This window comes from Dasypus novemcinctus, chromosome 31 (assembly GCF_030445035.2).
Source record: "Dasypus novemcinctus isolate mDasNov1 chromosome 31, mDasNov1.1.hap2, whole genome shotgun sequence".
In the NCBI taxonomy this organism is placed as follows: Eukaryota; Metazoa; Chordata; class Mammalia; order Cingulata; family Dasypodidae; genus Dasypus; species Dasypus novemcinctus.
Genome location: NC_080703.1, coordinates 19,650,255 through 19,669,842, shown reverse-complemented (window position 1 = coordinate 19,669,842; position 19,588 = coordinate 19,650,255). Strand labels below are relative to the sequence as shown.

The window sequence follows — 19,588 nt, the reverse complement described above, 5'->3', positions numbered from 1 at the left end:
TAGGTAGGCAATTCGACAAGCATCTTTATTTGAATAATAACTAATTTCTACTCTAAATTGCTTAAAACCCAAGGTAAGAGCTATAAGAAGAAAGTTCTTTTATTTGCTACTATTTGGGCAAGAAGCAGCACATGCCTTTAAAAACAATTAATTGCTTCTCTTGGAAAATGACTTTAAAGTCAGTTATTTTCTGGAAAGTGAAAAGCATTATCATCTCTCATATTTATAGACATGAGAGAATAAAACAAGTATGATATATAGACTGATATATTTTGAAAATAATTGCAATAAATATAGGCATGCACACACATATATACCATTTAGACTTCTTAGACCTCTGTATTTACAAATTGTGGTTTGAGTGAATTACATCTTCTAAAAGTATAAACTTGTTCAAGTGAAATAATTTCAAACATTTAAATATATGTAATGTAAATTATGAAGGTTAGTGAACACCTAAGAACCCATTATCCAGAAAATTGCCAATACCTTTCAAGTCTCCATCTCACTCTTTAATCTTATATTTCTCTCCCTTCTCCCAAATATACAAATATATTTGTATTTCTTTACTTTATTAAATAAAGGTAATATGTTAACACACTGCTCTGAATTACTCCCCGCCCCCACCCTCCCTTAGTCATGTGTCCTGGAGATCATTCTATAACAGAGTACAGAGATTTCCTCATTGCATTTTATTATTGACTAGCATTCTGTTATGTGGCTCTACATAGTTTGTTCAGCAAGTCCATTATTAATGGATAGTTGTGTTTCCAACTTCTTGCTCTCATGGATAATGCTGAAATGAATAGCTTTGTGCATATTCTGCATTTTTTGTCATTGTATCTTTGGGGGGGCTTTTCGAATTGGGATTATTGGATCAAATGGCATGTATACCATTTGATTGGTATATTATTAATATATTAGGGGAAGCGGATTTGGTCCAGGGGATAGGGCGTCTGTCTACCACATGAGAGGTCCGCAGTTCAAGCCCCGGGCCTCCTTGACCCGTGTGGAACTGGCCCATGTGTAGTGCTGATGCACGCAAGGAGTGCCATGCCACGCAGGGGTGTCCCCCGCGTAGGGGAGCCCCACGCGCAAGGAGTGCGCCCCGTAAGGAGAGCCGCCAGTGTGAAAGAAGTTCAGCCTGCCCAGGAATGGCGCCGCACACACGGAGAGCTGACAGGAGAGTGACCCAGCAAGATGACGCAACAAAAAGAAACACAGATTCCCATGCCGCTGACAACAACAGAAGCGGAAAAAAAAACCACACAGCAAATAGGGAGGGGGGGAAGTGGAGAGAAAAAAAATATATATATATTAGGTAATTTTGCTTGATATTCCCAAATCCTTTTCCCTAGCTACTGTATCATTTTGCTGAACATTTAACACCTCTCCATGTATTTATTGGCCATTTGTATCTCTCCTCTGGAGAAATGTCTGTTTAGATCCTTTGCCTATTTTTAGACTGGGTTATGTGTATTTTATTATTGAGTTTTGAGAGTTCTTTATATAATCTAGACACAAGTCACTTACCTGAAATGTGATTTGTAAATACTGTTTCCCATTTTGTGGTTGTCTTTTCACTTTCTTGATGGTGTCCTTTGAAGCACAAAGGTTTTTTTTTAGTGATATTTTTATTTATTTTACTTAAATAAAATTTTTTCTATCTCATGTATGATTGAACGCATATTTTGCTTTAAAATTAGCGGTCATAATTGAAGAAACAATGGTTTATTTTTCTACTCAAATGATCAAGCTGCTGATTATTGAAGTTTCAATATGTTTTGTATGTTATTATTTTAATTGAACAATAAGATCTTCTGTTTTGATTTTTCTTTGTAAACAGTAATTTTGTTTCTCCAGTTGCTTTCAAATGCTGTGACAGGTGGTTTAACGGTGGCTGTTTTCAGGAGATTTTATTAAATGAATCCTCACTTTCAGTGTAATCTTTCATTGAAAGTCCCTTTATCAGGACTTGTCTATCATGGTTGGCCAAGGAGTCCTGCTTTGTCTGCTAGGGCTTCGTTCTGCTGAATGTGATATTCCTGAAATCTCATGGAGAGTCTTTGTGTCATTTTTAAGAATTTCTGTAAGCAATGTTCCAAACAGGTGGACTCTTCAGGTTTTACTCCTCTTCTTGTGAAGTCTTTAACACAGTCCAAAAGGCGGGATTCTGTAAGTTTATTGTCGGTTCCAAGAAATTCTTTAAACTGTTATAACTGATCAGATTCTGGTATTTGTGCAGCCATGTTCTTTTGGTATGTTCATTAGTCACCTTTTCTGATGCACGAGCTCCCTCTCTGTTCTGGAAAAGTGGTTGTCCAGCCTTTGCTTGAATGTCTCCAGTGAGGTCGGATTTGTCCCCTAACAGGCTCTCACATCCTACACCAGGGCGAGGCTGCGGCATGGCGCTGCTGGTGGAGTTGGGGGCAGCGTGCTGGGGTCCCGGTGGGTGCTGCGGCGGCTAAATCAAAGGTTTTAGTTTTGATGAAGTCCACCTTACCTATAGTTAATCCCCATTATTCCCAAATTTTGTATTTGCAGATTTACCCCCTCAATAAAATTTATTTGTAACCTCAAAATCAGTACTTGTGGTGCTTTCACAGTCATTCACAGACGTGCACAAAGTGGTAGAAAACTTGAGCCACCCAGCACATGCATTTCCAGCTGAAGAGGAACAAGGCAGTGGTTCTCGTTCTTTTTTCAGCTCTTACCCTGTAAATGAGTGTCCTTTTTGTGGTATATTTAGTGCCATGTCTTTTGCAGTTTTATGCTTTCCGTTGGTGATTTTGCTCTTTAAAATGCCCCCCAGCATAGTGCTGAAATACTGTATGGTGTTTCTGAGAGCAAGAAGGCTGTGATGTTACCTAGAGAGAAAATCCGTGTGTTAGATAAGCTTTTTTTAGACCTGAGATATATTAAATAAGGTACCTTTAAACAGAAACAAACATAAAACATTGTTTCTTTATTGATTGGTTGGCAAAACTGTCATGACTGGAGACCCTCAGGAATCTAACCCTGTAATTCCCCTAGGAGGAGGAGTTCAGTATTTGCTAATTCATTGTTCTCAGTGCCTTTATGGAACATAACTACCATGAATGATGAAAATCAACTCCATTTTTTTCTTTGGTTGCTTGTGCTTTTGGTGTCATGCCTAAGAAACCATTGCTGTCAAGATCAGGAAGATATAATTCTGTTTTCTTGACAGAGATTTATAGTTTTAGCTCTTTCATTTATGTCTTTGATTCATTTTGAGTTAATTTTTGCATGTTGTGTGAGGTTTGTGGATATCCAGTTTTCCCCACACCATTTGTTGAAAAGACTTTTTTTCCCCTATTGAATTGTCTTGCGACTCTTGTCAAAACTCAGTTGTCGATAAATGTTTTTATTGCTGGACTTGCAATTCTTTTTCTTCCATCTGTGTGTCTACCCTTCATGACAGTACCATAGCTTCTTGATTACTGTAGCTTTGTAGTAAGTCTGAAATTGGCAAATGCTAGTCCTCCAACTTTGATCTTCTTTTTCAAGATTGTTTTGACTATTCTAGGTCCTTGAATATCCATATAAATTTTAGGATCAGCTTGTCAATTGCTACAAAGAATTTTGTAGCATTTTGAGAGGGAGATTGTATTGAATCTGCAGATCAATAATGTTAACAATATTAGTCTTCTGATGCGTGAGCCATGGGGCTGTCTTTCCATTTTTTTGGGTCTTCATGAATTTCTTCCATCAACCTTTCAGTTTTCAGAGTGCAAGTTTTGACTTTCTTTTAATAAATGTATTCCTAAATATTTTATTCTGTTTGATACTATTGTAAATGGAATTGTTAATTTCATTTTCAGATCGTTCATTGCAAGTTTATAGAAAAGTAATAGAATTTTGTATATATCCTGCAACTTTGCTGAACTCACTTGTTAGTTCTAATAGTTTAAGTGTGTCAGTATTTTCTATATATGTGATCATGTCATCTGCAAATAGTTTTACTTCTCCAATACTATTTTTTATTCTCTAAATATTTCTAACAAAGTTAAGTTTATATTTTGCATGTAATAATTCCAAGATCAGAGTCGTCATGTTTGTAAGTCTGTTGTTTATCATTTTTGCTGATTATAAGATTGTTTCTCCTATTATGTGGTGAATTTTTTATTTTGAGCTCATTTGACTGAATATAACCTGTGGTAGGTCCTAGACTGAGGATTTATCAAAGAGGATTTTTGTATGCTTCTGTTACAGTCTAGGGGTGCAGCTGTTAACCAATGTATTTTCTTAGTTTTGGGGTTCTTTGTCTGAAGGAGTATTATAACTTTGAATCCTGGACCCTAAGAGCAGATCCATGGCTGCACATTTTTCATAGAGCTTTCTTTCTTCACTTGGATCAGAGCCAGAGACAGGCTTCCTAATAAATTCCTTTTCAGGTAGTAGGTAGATTCCTCATTATACCAGAGTCTGTTTCCGCATTAGCACTTAGCATGGGCCCAAAGCTTCGTTTCTGGTTTCTTAAAAATCTCTTAGTGGGGATATTTCTCCCTCGGTGCCCCAGCTTCCCATCTGCCTTCCTGTTACTGCTGTGGTTTGTTTTCCTCTGTGCTTGTTTCCTCGCTTGAGGGAGTTTTCATGACCTTGGAATGTATTTACTCAACATTTAGATGTTTCGTGATCGCAGAGACTTTTCATAACACCTAGTACACCATACTGCAGGAATTGAGTGCAAGTGTGGACTTCACAATGTGTTATAGAAATTTATTCAGATTAAAGTTTGTTAGAGTATGACTGCACATAACTGAAGTATATTTATTTTTATTTTTTAGATTGAAATGAAGTTTGACCAACAGATGAGCTATAACTTTTATGCGTTATAAATGTTGGGTTAAAATATTTTAAAAGCACTGTAGTGGTATTAATATTTTATGCCTTTTTGGGTTATTTTATCTGTCCTGAGTTTCAAAATAGTTTTTAAAACCTGATTTAGGGAGCAGATGTGGCTCAAGCGGTTGAGCGCCTATGCTCCCGGATTCTAGTGCCTCCTGAAAAAAAGATGAAAACAAAACAGCAAGCAAAACAAATGAAAAAACCAACTCAGGGGAGCAGATGTGGCTCAGTGGTTGAGCACTGGCTTCCCACATATGAAGTCCTGGGTTCAGTCTCCGGCCCCTGGTACCTCAAAACCAAACCAAACCAAACAAAAACCGGATTTAAACTAAGTCATTTTAGATTTGGAATACTAGAAAAACTAGAATATTATTCTGACTTACTAAATCCTTAATTTAAAAAGTTTTGAAAAATTTTAGTCATATAGAATATTTGAAGTCAATTTATTGGACACTTTCCTACCACATAGGAGGTCCTGGGTTCAGTTTCTAGTACCTCCTAAAAAAAAAAAGAAGACAAGCAGAAAACGAACAGATACAGAGAGCAGACAGCAAATTCAAACAACAAATGGGGAGAAATAAATAAGTAAAATAGGTCTTTAAAAAATAAAAAATAAAATAACGTTGTGCCAAAAAGGGAGGGAGAGAGAGAAATGTGAGAAAATTGCTGTAATTCTTATTTTTTCTTCTAAAAGAAATGTTTGGGGTGTGTATGTGTGTATATAATGTAGGATAATATAGCATATAATTTATAATATGTAACAATACAATGCAATGTGATATATAACAACATATTACATGGTAAATATATGATACAATATAATAGCGCATGTAAGATTGATGCCTACCTTTGTTCTATTGATTGCTTTTTAGTTTGTATAATCTTGAAGCAGTAAATAGTTTTAGTTTTTTCTTTGCAATTTGATCTATTTTTCTTTTTGACAGGTGGCAACTTATATCATACCGACGTCTCCCTCTTTGGAGAACCTACTGAGTTTGAGTATTTGCGAAAAGTGCTTTTTGAGTATATGATGGGTCGTGAAACTAAGGTATAAAAATTGTGTCTAGTATTTTGGCATATGACTTAATTTGAAAGAGACTGTGTCCCGTTTTTAATATATATATTAAACCAAATGTTTACTATCAGACCATTCATGCTAATAGTAGAGAATAACTAATTATATAATTGCTCTTAGTGCATAAAAGTAGATTGGCAGATCTTGCTTTATATTTGTTACATTTTTAACATTAATTTTAAAATGCTGTTGGGTGATGCTAAATACTAAAAATTAACAGGTCATCAACTTAAGAATGGGTTGGGAAGCATGTGGCCTAATTTTTGCTCTTTGACTTCATGTCTTAAAGCTAGGAGAACAGATTTCACTTTCAAGGAAACTTTAAGGATATTATGGATAGCATTAGAAATGGTCATAATTAAGAATGGCTACTTGGGAAGATTTAGAAATATTTTACTTTAGTCACTGAAAGAAACTCATCCTCGCACATATGTACTATTGATCATGTTAAAATTACCACTTTGTGTAATGAATAATTCTTGGCTAATTTGTTTTCTAGAATGTTACAGTTGAGTAGATAGAAACTTGTCTTGTTCTTATTTGTATCCCCTGTAGTGTTTTTTTAAAAAAAGAGTTTTATATAAATTGGATTTTGGTATTGAATTGACTGTCTTTACATAAATTGAGTATTTCCACAAGCAAACTTTTTCACTTAAAGCAGTTTCTGTTTTGGGCATTATTTCAACTTTTTGCCTTCGTGGAATTTTATATTGTTGATGTACCTTGACTTGGAATGGGATAATGAGTTTTCTATTCTTGGAAGCAATCAGTGTTTTAAAGTATTGATGTATGGGGTGTACTGATTCATAGGATGCTAAATCAGTTCAGCGATTGACTTGGCAAGTCTATTTAAAGCCTAAAAAGTAAAGGTGAAAGAAAATATTTTAAAAAGAATATTAAGAATTTATAGATTGGAGTTTCAGCTAAACACCAGGACTTATAGGGTTAGAAGTCATTTGAATCCTTAATATCTGTACAAATTTCTTCAGAGAGTTCTCAAGTTAAAGTAATACCTGAGTATGATCATGAACATGGGTCACAGAAGGGATATATTTAATTCACAGTCTTTTTTTCTGTGGCCTTTTTTTTTTCATTCGAAGGATTAAATTAACTAAAAATAATTTTCTCCTTTCTAAAATGAAGCTGATGAAGCAGGGCATTCTCTATTCGGTCCTTGTACAGCAGCCTATATTTGAAGGTGGAGTAGATAGTTTAAAGGTTACCTCCTTACTGAGGTAGGGGAAAAGGGCATAGTGTAAAAAAAAACAAAAACCTCTCAGAACATTGGTTACTTTGATTCATTAGTGAGTCTAAATTATGATCCCCTTGTTATTGGTAAAGAAGAATTCACTAGTTGCCTGAAAACCTCCTTCTGGAGGTAGTGAATGTATGTGGGATGAGATGTGTACAGGGTTTGAGTCCTCCTCAAGAAAGACCCAGCACAAGTACAAGATGTATTCTCGGGTGGTACCGGTTCAGCCAAGCATAAGTTTGTGCTTTCAGGGCCCTGCAGTCATTTTAAGGTGTGACTTGGGAGACAGCTGAATGAGATGTCCTCTTAGTACAGACAGCCCCACCTCAAAACTGACTATGAGTCCTCTCTCTAGTCTCTGTCTTCAGCATTCGTTGTACTTTTCTGGCATCACATTTTTCAGGTAAATATTGAAAATTGGCAGCAGGTATTTGTATAATTTATTGAGCGCTTACTAAATGTGGCGCTTTATCACCGTGATGGATAAAAAGATAAAATTTGACACCATACCTTACTTCAAGGAGTTTACCATATGCTAGGAAAGTGGAGCTCTTCTCACTTAACCCTAGTGTGGCGCAGGATATAATAAGGACTGTGAGAGAGGTATAGAGTGCTCATATCTCCTTGTGGGAGGGTCAAGAAAGACATCCTGGAGAATGTGTTACGTGTACTGGTCTTTAAAGGAGGGATTTGATTTTGATAGATGAGCTCAGACAGAAGGCAGAGCCCAGACAGAAGGCCCAAGGCAGCAAAATTTGGAGAGTTTTGAAATGACAAGCAGTCTGGTTCAGTTGAAACACTCCACCTGTGATGTGGAAGTGACTCCACATGGTAGAGCTGCCCAGGGTGGGAGGACTTGGAATGCTTTCCGAGTTTTGTCTGTAGGCATTGATTTTTGAGCAGGGTTGACAAGGTCAGAGCTGTTTTTATGCATACCTTTTGCTGATTTACCCCCTTTCTATACATTAACAAAAATTTGAAATGGAGACCAGGTTGTGGCTTTAGAATGAACCAGAGTCTGTTGTGACCTTTATGATTTGATCACCATCTGCATGTGTTTCTTGTATAGCAGAGCTGTATGCCATCCCACCTGTGTTTCTTCATCTGCTTTTTCATACTGCATGTTATTTTATGGGGCGGAGCACATAGAGGACACAAATTCTCGCATTGTGGTCTTGAGTAAGCTCCCTTCCTTTCTTCTCTCCTTATACTTTTGTTTTTTGGGGGTGCTTTGATCTTCCGTGCTGTTATAGATGTTGAAATTAAGCCTGTTCTCCCTTTCAAGTAAAGTGTTTCCCATCCTCAGCTTTCACTTCCTCAGGAAGACCTGGCAGGATAGGTCACTTCTAAACTAGGGGTTTCATTTGAACTTTGCCTTACTCCCCAGGGCCTGAGAAGTTGTTTGTAGAGTAGTCAGTAGCAGAGAGCCTGGGCTTCTCCATAAAGTGTTTTCTGGTGAGCCAGGGGAAGAACTTTTAAGTTTTCACTCGGCAAATTCTGGATTGCTGATGAATTTAGAAGTGAATTTCCCATTTAACATTGTCTAGAAATGCGAAGAGATAACAAGCTTCAGTTTTTTTTGTTTTTGCTTTTTTGTTGTCGCATTACAGACATGCTTGTGTGTGCATCTATCTGTGGTTTCATAGTGGAATATAAGTGGATATCCGAAAACTTTGAACTTTATAAGCTATTGAAATTAGAGAAATGTTCTCTATAATCATGAATCCAAGAATATTAGAATTTTGGTATTTCATAAAAGCAGTCTTCATAGATAGTATACCAGAAACCATTTAAAATTGTTTCAAATTGAAACCATTTCATATTGTTTAATTTAAAAAAATACGGAATTAGTTACTATTTCATATTTCTCTTGCCATTTCAGGCCATCTGTATCATTGGTTTCTAGACTTCAAGTTAGTACAAGATTCTTTCTGTCCAGGCAATGCAATTTAAAGGATGAGGGTTTATATAAATTGCCTTCGAAATTCTCCAAGAACTAAGTTCCTGCTGCCCCCCCACTCCTGTGTTGGGAATTGAGCCTACGGACCCCCTCTGTGAGAAGCTGGTGCTCAACTGCTGAGCCGCATCAGCTTCCCTGAGTTAATTTCCTCTTTGTTTTGCTTGTTTTTGTTTATTCAGGAGGTACCAGAAACCGAGCCTCTGTTCCTTCCTTTTACTTTTAAAGAAGCTTTGGGTTATATAAATGTTATGGTGAAAATATAGGGAATTCCCATATACCCCCACCTCCTCCCCCTCCCACACTTTCCCCCCTCTTGTTTTAAATGGTACCTTTCTGATCATCAAAGTGGCAGAGGCAGAGATAAAAGGAGAGAGGACTGACGTTAAAATCTTGCCATTATGTGGGATTTGTGGTTGAGGACTGTATTAGTTGATCTGTTTAGTTGAAATGAGTGCTAGAAATATATAAAAGGCCTTGGAAAATCTTAGCACATAAGAAGAATTTTTAAAACGTTAGCTCCTTTTATCCTTGGAAATAATTATGATACTTTTTTTCTAAAATTCTGGTTCACTCTATTATGTCATCTTTTCCTTAACGACCTCTCCCCCCCCCCCCCCACACACACACACATGCACACCCCCACAACACAGTCTGTAACCACGACAGAATGTTAGAGTCAGGCCTCCGGGCCACCCTCCCATCCTCTGTAAGGGTCCCAGAACACTGCCACCTGATGTTGTATGTAAGCACCTAACTTGTTATCCTACGTATTTCATAAGTGGTATCTTCTTTCCTCTCTGTCTCCCTCAAATCATCTCATCTTGATACAAAATAGGGAGTTTCAGCCTTTGAGGAGAATTTTCCACGAGCTTATGGGTGACAGTCTGACTTACGGTATATTTATTTAGATCTGCACAATTTATGATCTTGTTTTGCAAGCCCACCATGTGTAATGTTTTGATTCATCATGTTTTCTACCAAACAAAGCATCTTGTGTTTATTTAAGATGTAATTTGTATTTCTATTAGGCCAATGGAATGCATGTCTTGAAAAATACCTACTAAGCATGTTCATGTTCATGCAGTAGCCCATGTTGATGAGATATATGATGTGATTTAGTTAACACTGATCTTGGGGGTATCTAATTCTCATTATTTGAGCCTATATTTTGACAATGCATCACTTACTAGATAGATTTCTATAAAGAAAATGCCTTATAAAATGAAAATAATAGTTTCATCTTAATTAGATAGAGGACCAAGAGCATAAAAATTCTTTTCATAGCTTCATGCTATTGTAAATGCATCTTCTTAAAATAATTTCAACCCAGACACTGCGAGGAGTACTTTCTAATTGAAATTTTAGCGTTGGCTGTTACTTCCTTGACTAATACTTTCACATCATACTTCTTTGGTCGTGGCTTCCATTGAGAGCACTAAAGAATCCCACCAACAGAACATGTCAGAATGGGCTGAGACTTCACCTGCTCACTGTCTCCTAGTGATCATCCCTCATTTTCCTTGTAGACCATGGCAAAAGTTATAACCACTGTACTGAAGTTCCCTGATGATCAGACTCAGAAGATTTTAGAAAGAGAAGATGCTCGACTGATGGTAAGCTTTAAAAATAGGCTACACATACGAGACTCTTTCTCATCTATTTATATATTCACAACAACTTTGAGTTGGTAACAAAGATTTTTAGATTTTTTATTGTCTGAAAAATGAGAATGATTCTTAGTTAAGAAAGTTAGACAGAGGACAAATGTGAATGGATACTTGAAGGGAAAGAACAATATCATTTATGAGATACCCCCCCATCCTCCAAATGCTGTATAGGATTTCCAGAACTTGTGCTGTGTATGGAAAGTATGAAAGACATTTGTTCTGCTATGTCCAGTAATAATTTCTTAAACCAAATTGTATCATGAAGTTAGATGTTATAGGCATTGTAATTACTTATTCCATGTCATTTGACTTCAGCTACAATAATTCTGGATGAAAGAATTTAAGCATTTTTTGCTTTTGATATACCCTACAAGAGAAATGTACACAGATAACTGAATTATTAAAAGCCCATTTTATGAAGTCAGCAGTGATTGAAAAACGAAACAAACATACACTTGATTAATTCTACAAAAGTGTCTGTGTCTAACTTCTTTTTGCCCTGGGCTATTCATTCTCTAAGAAGCCCCACTCAGCAAAATGTGAAACCTGTTAAGTTTGTGTCCTGCCTACACTTATAGCTCTTTCTTTCTGCTTCCTTTTCTCGTCTTGTTAGTAGCCTGCAGCACCCTCCACACAATCCTTCTAATTTCTTTAGTATTTCATGATCCCTGGGCTGCTTCTCCCTTCTCTCTCCTCACTGAAGGAAACAAGGATCTTCTCCTCACTGGTTGTTTAGTCTGTGTCTGAGTATATCCAGTTATAAAGAGCAAGGCATTAGGTAATTCCCTCCGAGAGCTACCCATTTGCTCTCTGACAGGCTGTACTTCTTACAAAAGTTCTTGCTTATCGTGAGCCCAAATCTTCCTCTCTATAGTGACCATCTATTTGTTCTGGTTGGTTCTGGTTGGTTCTGGTTCTAATCTATGGAACTCAACCCTGTATTTGGAGATGCCCAGATGAAAGGCTTTTTCCTTCCTGGCTAAATATCTGCAGCACTTAACCTGTTTATGAAGTTGCTGCCCTCTGACCTTTACAGAGAGTCAGTCCTGAAGGAATTCCGGTGCCTCTGGCACATTCCAGCTGCTCCTTCCTGGCTTCCTCTGACCTTTGTCTCAAAACTTCCTTGTAAATTATCTTGTATATGTATTGTGTATTTTCCACACGCTGCAATTATTTTGGTTATCATTTAGTTTTTTGTAAAGCATTCCTTCCTAAAGTATTCCTCCCTGGTTTCTAGTGGCCTGAAGAATGCTACTGTACCTCGGGATAGTTATTTATGGTTCTAAATATTTTTGATAATGAAGTATGCCACTATGTAATGTATGCGGTCCATCAAGAAAAAGAATGTTGTTTTAGATTATGTGACTGTCTAATTCTATAAGCATGTAGTCACTCGGAGTACAATTTTTCCCTCTTCACTGAGTAAAACAACTGTGTCTTTGTGAAAATAAAATTTCCCCTGTGCAGTTTGACCTCATGACTATTCTGCTATTATGGTCCAGTTTAAGAAAACATTTTTAAATGGCACAAACCAGCTTGTATTTATTTTTGTTCATTCTTCCATGGCTTTTTTATCATCTCAGTGTTGGAGTATGGTGAACTCTCTTCTTTCTTTTAGGCTGTATTTTATCAGGATTTGATAAATGAAGGTTAGGCTCATCCTAAATTGCAGCTATGGCAAATGTGGTAGGAAACATTCCCCTTCCCCCTTACACACATGTGTCTTAGATTAGTTTGCTTTGAAGGAAACAAATAGAAGTGGTAAAAGTAAATAGTGAAACATGTAAAAACCTTTCAAAACAGAAAAGGGTTTTTTTTTCTTTCAAGTTTAACTGAAAATAAGTCATTAAGCAATATAAGATTCTTCATTCCTGAATAAAGTGGTATTCATCCTTGATAAGGATAAAATGGTAGCTAACAGGTCCTTCCTGAAATAATTCTCCCTTATCCCAGAGGCTGACCTGCCCAGAAAGTCCCACTCTTTCCACTACTCCTTTAAGCACACCGTCTCTTCCATCATTATCTTTTGCTTAATGAATGAGTTCCATGAACAGTCACCCTCTCTTCTATTTATTTGGCAAGAGCTAACATCCATCTACTCATATAGGTAAAAGATATACTTAAGTAATATAATTCAAATAATAAAAATAGGTGCTTGGGAATTATAAAATAGTTTATTTTCACAAAGTAGGAGAAAATCCCGGAATATGAGGTGACTTAAAAATCCATCAGGTAGAGTTGCCTTTTCTCATACTAAGGAGAATCTTGGTACTTGGCAAACATGACCATGATTGTTATTGTATTTGATGGAAATTTAAGATCACTGTTGTGTTTAAATCGCATTTGTCTTAGTGTTGCTGTTCACAAAATGAGCAGTAAGAATCACTATTTGTCTTCGAACAGGTCTCTTGAAGAAATTTCAGCTAATTTCATACCCCTGTCCAATGAGATAGAACTCACTGGAATAAAACACAAAATAAGAAAAATGACTTCTGTTTTTCAAATAGAAAGCACAGTGAAGTGTATGAAAAGCAAAGCTTTAGAAGTTTATTAATTATTTAAAAACTAGTCACATTACTTTTAAATATATGTTCCAGATGGATCTTTTCTATAATTACCCTTCTAATAAAATTAGTAACCCTCAATATTTTGTTATTTTGGCTTTGGGGGAAGAAAAACTGGTATATGAAAACCAAAACAAACCCCAAACATGTTGTGCCTTCCCTGCCCATTAATATTTGGGGTGCTTGAAACAGAGTTTGGATTTTACATTGTGCTGACAGTGTGCAGCCAACATTTGTGTTTGTTTATCATTATTATTTATGTATTTATAGGAGAAATCCACTCTGAAAAACTTGGCTTTGTGACCCCGATAATTACACATTTACTTTGTGGCATTGATCAAAAGCTTTCCATGACTTGCTGTTATAGCATTTTTCTTTCTATTACCTCTTCACCATACCTTCCCTTTCCCCAGTGACTTTTATCCTCTTTGAGAAAAAAAAAAATTTTCATTACAGAATATGTCATTACTTAATAAGTGTTTTCAGAGCTTAGCCTAATTTACAGAATATATCTTTTAGGTGAGAGAACCATTATCTATCAACTAAGATTAAATTATAGAACATAATTTAAAAGCCTGGTTTATTTGAGGGTCGTGGTCTGTAGAGAAGGAATCCTGGCCCTTCATTCTTGTGCTGTGGGGTGTTGGGCAAGTCTGGGAACCTGGGTTTCTTCTCTTGTAAAACGTTACTACCCACGCAGTCTCGTTCGGATTGTTGGAGAACCAGAGTACAGGGCCTGCACTGGGATTTTGCAGTAATGGTGGTAAAGGTCAGAGGGCAGATAATTACTCTGCCACCATGTAGTAATGTGTAAAACTAGTCTTTCCTAGAAAAATGAGTCTTGGAAAGATAAACTGATGAAGTTTATAAGACAAAACATTGAAGATCTAACTAGGACAGTCATGTTATAGGAGTGACACCAGCTCAAAAAAGTCTCCATCTCCATTTCTAACATCTTGGAGAGCTAGCCACATGTAGTGTGATTATGGTGAGAGCCTACATTTCTGTAACTCAAAACCAGAATGACTTTGAGCAAATCTTTTTCATCTTTATGGGCCTTTTTATTAAAATGAAAGTGTTAGATTATACTATCCCTAAGATTTATTTTCTTCTAAAATATTAAATTATTTATAAAATCAAAGACATTTTTATATTTCCAAATATAAGAAAATATTGCCTTATGTACAGTAGGCAGAAGTTAAAAAGAAAACCATGTGCGCTACCTTTGTCTTCCCTAGATCAGCCATTTTCCTCCCTCAGTTTTTAGCTTATTGTGTCTAGTGCTTCATTTTGTGGTGAATTAAGTAGCTTAGATAGCCAGAGTAGACTGGATATTTGCGTAACAGGGTTGGTACTGGAATGAATACAAAATCTTTGACTTGCCTAGTTGTTTTTTTTTCTAATGAAATAAAACAGCCCTGGAAGTACACCATCAGATGTTTTTAAGGAGAGTATTATTTATTGTTAAGGCTAAGTTTTAATAAGATAGTTTATTGTAGTTGGGTGATAAATCATCTCCTGGAATTGAGAGGTTCCTTTACTAAATAGACAGCTCTTTTTCAAAGTTCCTAGAAATACGGTTTTTTCTCTTTAGAGCACTTGCAAAACATAATGACACATTTAAACTAGATGGCTATTTTCATAATGACTCCCTTAAAAGAAAATGTTTCTTCTTTAATGAAAAATATTTGGCTTCTTTTCATTTCCCATTCACTCTAGTTTTTTTTAAGCTGATCTTCCATTGACTTTGTTCCTGCTTTGCTTTCAGACCGACCCTTTATGTAGGGTCCAATCTTGATCAGTCCCTGCCCTAGTCCATTCTTATAATTAGGTTAATTTTTCCCTCACTTTTGTCATTTTGGTTGGAGTTTTAAAAATCTTCTCCGAATTAATAAAATCTTAATAACTTTTCAGCATTATGTACAGAAATTTCTAGTCCAGCGTGAGGTTTACCTTTCCCTTTGAATGGGCTCAATTGATGCATATAAGGTTGATTAAGAAAACAAATGCAAATAAAACTGGTGAAAAATAATGCCTCATGTAAAATATATGTTATTTCAAAAAAGTGGTTTTTAACTCTGATTTTGTTAGAATGAAAACATTGCAAACAACTGAAAATTGTTTTATGTAGATAGGGAGTCCTCCATCATCTTCAGTTTCCAGTCTGTTTCTACCATGATCAGATCATGGTTAACAATATGATAAATACCCCCAAATTTTCTAAGGTTTATAAATATATATTTATAATTATTCCTTTATCACTTATTTTCTAAAAATCAGAATATATAACGTATACTATTCAACAGCTTTTTTCTCTAAATATATTTTTGTATTATTTGACTTTGTAACTAATGATCTACCTCATTCTTTTTTTTTTTTTTTTTTTTAGTTACCAGGGTTGGGGATTGAACCTAGGACCTCATACGTGGAAAGCTAGCACTCTACCACTGAGCCATGCTGGCTCCCCTGAGTTGGTGTTTTCATTCTTAGGAGGCACCAGGGACTGAACCTGGACCTTCCATGTGGGAAGCAGGCACTCAACCATTTGAGCCACATCCGCTCCCACCTCATTTTTTTAATGGCTGACTAGTATGAGTGCATGGATATCCTGCACTTCAGTTTACCAGTTTCTTCAACTTTGGTTGTTTGCAGCATTTCAATACTTAGAGCTTAGATATTTTCAATATTTATAAATATAGATACAGGCTTTGTAAATTTTCCAGTAGGTTATTAACCCTATTGCGTTGTGTGTGCTGCAGATATTTTCCAGTTTGTGTTTTGAGTTTGTTGCTTTTTACTAACTTCACATTAAATATAAAGGATTAAAAAACTAGACAAAACAATGCTTCTTAGGTTGGTCACACTATCCAAGTTTAGATTCAGATTTTATTAACCCCTGTTTTTGCTTTGTTGCTGCTGCTATTTTAAAGTAAACCATGAAGCTAATAATGATTTTGAATAAAAAATGGACTGTCTCAAAATATGCCCTAGAATTTATTTCAGAAGGTTTGCTACAGTAAAAACTATGTTTGAGATTGGCTTCTTTTGCTTTGAAATTTCAGTTGGTTCACCATTCCTAAAACCATTCCTGACATACTGTTGAATTATAAGGCATTTTTTCAGAGATAAAATCGACATGTGTGGAAATGAGGATTCAGCATATAGACACGTTGCATTTCAAATTCATCAACATTTTCCCTAACCCTTTTGATGGTAAATTGAGATTATGTAAATAAATTTTTAATTTGTTTCTTAAAGAAATTATGAAAGAGATCCTTTTATAAAGCAATAATCACCCCCTAATTTACCTCGAATGTAAGTATGTACTTAAAATGTGAAGTACACTTTTAATTATATTGTTTAAAGTTTTTAATTAAAGTTGGAAGTAAACTCTCAGTTACATGGTGTTATATTTACTTTGGATGGGGGGGCAGATATTACAGATGCCTTGTACTTTGCCTGTACTCCCCTGATTTTGGGAGCTTTGAGAGAAATTTAAATACAATCTGTTTAGTCCTGTAAACCTCATATACACATATAATCTGTGTCTTATATTAAGTCTAAAACTAACCCAATAAGCTTTTTTTCTTCCTGGCTTTGTAGTTTACTTCACCTCGCAGTGGTATCTTCTGAGTAAACCATCAGTCTGTGCTTAGGTAGCATGTGGGTGAGTGAAGAATATGTCTTGTGTCTTTTGTGCAAAAATCAACTATATTGCATGATATTAACCATTTCATTGGAATTCTTTTGATCTTTTGTTAATGAACATATGATTATGCTCTGATTTAATATGGTTATTTTCCATTAATTCTGATAAATAGATTACTATTCACTACTATCAGTAAGAATTATATAATTTTAGGATGTTTTAGTTCTTTAAGTAGTAGTTCAAAGTTTCAAAACTGCTCTTTGAATCTTATTAAAGGATCCAAAATGTTATGCATTTTATTTTACATTTTTAGAAAATTTCCCAAGAATGGTCTTTGAAATTAATAAAAGATGTATAGGAGAGAAATGAAAAATCTAGATAAAAATGAAGTGATATATTTCACAAATACAGAATTAAAAATACAGTAAAAGCATAATAAGAGTCAAGGCTAGTCTGAAATAATGAAAACGTATTAAGGTGACTTCAGATATAAATGTAATTTTGCTCCTTCCTGGGATCATACAGTTTAGCACAAGATAGTTTGTCCTGAGGAGATATTTAAGCAGCCAGCTTTAATTGAATGTGACTGTTTCTAATTAACATTAATTCAACAAAATGGAGGCCTCTAAAATGTTCCAACATAGTTGACTGACTTAACGATTTAAATACTCCTCCATGGAGAGATAATTAAAATTTTCCCAGTAATGTCTTAACTAACTTTAAAAATTCCAGGATCCACTCAAAGATCACATGACATTTAGTTGTCATGTCTTTTTAGTCTCTCTTAAACCAGAACAGTTCTCCCAGCCTTTTTTGTCTTTCGTGACATTGACAATGTGCAGCATTATGGAATTATGCATAGATTTTGTATTTCCTACAACAGCTCAAGCTAAGGTTTCAAAATAATAACTGACAAAGGAATATAAATATAACAGAAGATCTTTTCTTATCATCTCTGAGTTTCTAGACCAAACATAATAGTTGAACTAGTTTTGTAAGTAATGTACTATTGGGAGTATACCATGAGTAATTCATCATATTCGTTCATTTACAAAATGAGAAGACTGTAAATAAAGCTCTTTTCTCTTTCCATTAAATATATATGGAAAGTTTGTCTCTATTACTTAATCTTATTTGGTAATTTATTTTTATGGCACTTTTAACCTCATGCTTGATCTGTTTGACTACTGGCTTTTAGCATTTTAATCTGAGAAGCCTAATTGAAGGTTTTAGTTTTGTTTTCATGGTGTTTTATGGTTTGTTAATTTCACACGAAGCCTAGATTTTCACACAAAAATACCATTTCTCTTTTGCTCTCATCCACATCATGCTGGGAGAATTACAATATGTAGGAAAAATAACACATTAAGAAAGAGGGAAGAGCTTCTTCTCTTTCAGTCCAGTCTAAAGAGCTGAATCCTTGTGGAATTCTACCAACTGAGCATGTTTACTCCTGGGTGTCTTTAATTAGGATTGGTGGTGTTCAGTATATGGTCAAAGGTGACAGCTCCAAGTTTCACTTAAAAATACTGTCAATTTGAATCATTCCAAGAAAAAAAATTTTTTTGTTTTGTTTTGTTTCCCTCATTCTCTTTTCCTTTTTCTTTCCAGTCATGGCTCCGATCTTCATCTTGAAGAGATGGGAAAGTGGTGTTGGGTGAGCCTGCTGCTTTGAAAATTGTCCATATTTGTTATTCTTTGAGACTGAAACTGTTGTTCAGGGCCCCTCGTGTAGGTACAAGACCAAGAAAATTCTGACATTGGCCCACAGATATATTGCAGATTGCCTTAAAATAATTAGGTTATATCAGTGGAGAAATGGTGACAGGTTTTTTTTTTCTTTTTTCTTTTCCTTCAGTTTTCCATTGGGAAGAGTTTTGTTGTTTAAAAGATGCTTTGAATAACTTAACCTGATTTATGGACTCACCTAATGTTTCTTCCATTCTTTGTCCCTCTTTTAAAGAACTGCTTGCCTTTCCTATTTATTTTTAGGGTGATTTTTTAAAAGACTCGTGCAATAAATTTTGAGGTGAAACTTAGTGGATTTTTTTCTGGTAAATTAGAACATTTAATTGACTATTTTATCCAGAATGATCTGTTGAATATTTGCTAAAGACTAATTCTTTAAGCTATGACATCTGATAACTTCAAATGGCAGTACCTTATTGTTTACTTAGCTTTTGTACTTATATTTTTCAGAGGAAAAAATACTACTGTAAATTGTAAATAGCCAATACAAAACTGTATTGTATGCAGACCTGTGACTGTTAGCATCATCATCTTGGAAGAACAGATAAATAAAGTTTATTTACTGTATGAAATTTGCTTATTGTGCTCCTTCCTAAGTTAAAATCTATTTCAAAATGGTCATGAATCTATTTTTGATCTATCTGGGTGAATATAGTGAGGAGCGTAGTTGTCAGGATAGCTGAATGCTGAGCATTTGGAAATGTTTTTATGTTTAAATTACCATAAACAACTTAAAAGAAGTATGGAAACAAGAAATACTTTGTGGTGACCGCCTCCTCTCTATTGAGTAGACCTTACTGAAG

At 35.4% G+C, this 19,588-nt stretch overlaps 1 protein-coding gene across 9 annotated transcripts in view; it reads left to right on the top strand.

The window, feature by feature from the left end:
* The window catches only part of GOLGA4 (golgin A4), a 148,231-nt gene extending 128,874 nt beyond the window's left edge, over positions 1-19,357 (top strand). For 7 of the 9 annotated variants that reach the window (XM_071212816.1, XM_071212814.1, XM_004471159.5 and 4 more), the window contains 4 exons: positions 5,814-5,917; positions 10,683-10,769; positions 16,991-17,054; positions 18,648-19,357. In XM_071212816.1, the coding sequence (XP_071068917.1) occupies positions 5,814-5,917; positions 10,683-10,769; positions 16,991-17,020 (221 nt within the window). In that variant the 3' untranslated portion in view covers positions 17,021-17,054; positions 18,648-19,357. The remainder of the gene's footprint in view (positions 1-5,813; positions 5,918-10,682; positions 10,770-16,990; positions 17,055-18,647) is intronic. The other 2 variants (XM_012530074.4, XM_004471160.5) reach the window with 1 other exon arrangement.
* Positions 19,358-19,588: the final 231 nt, after the last annotated feature.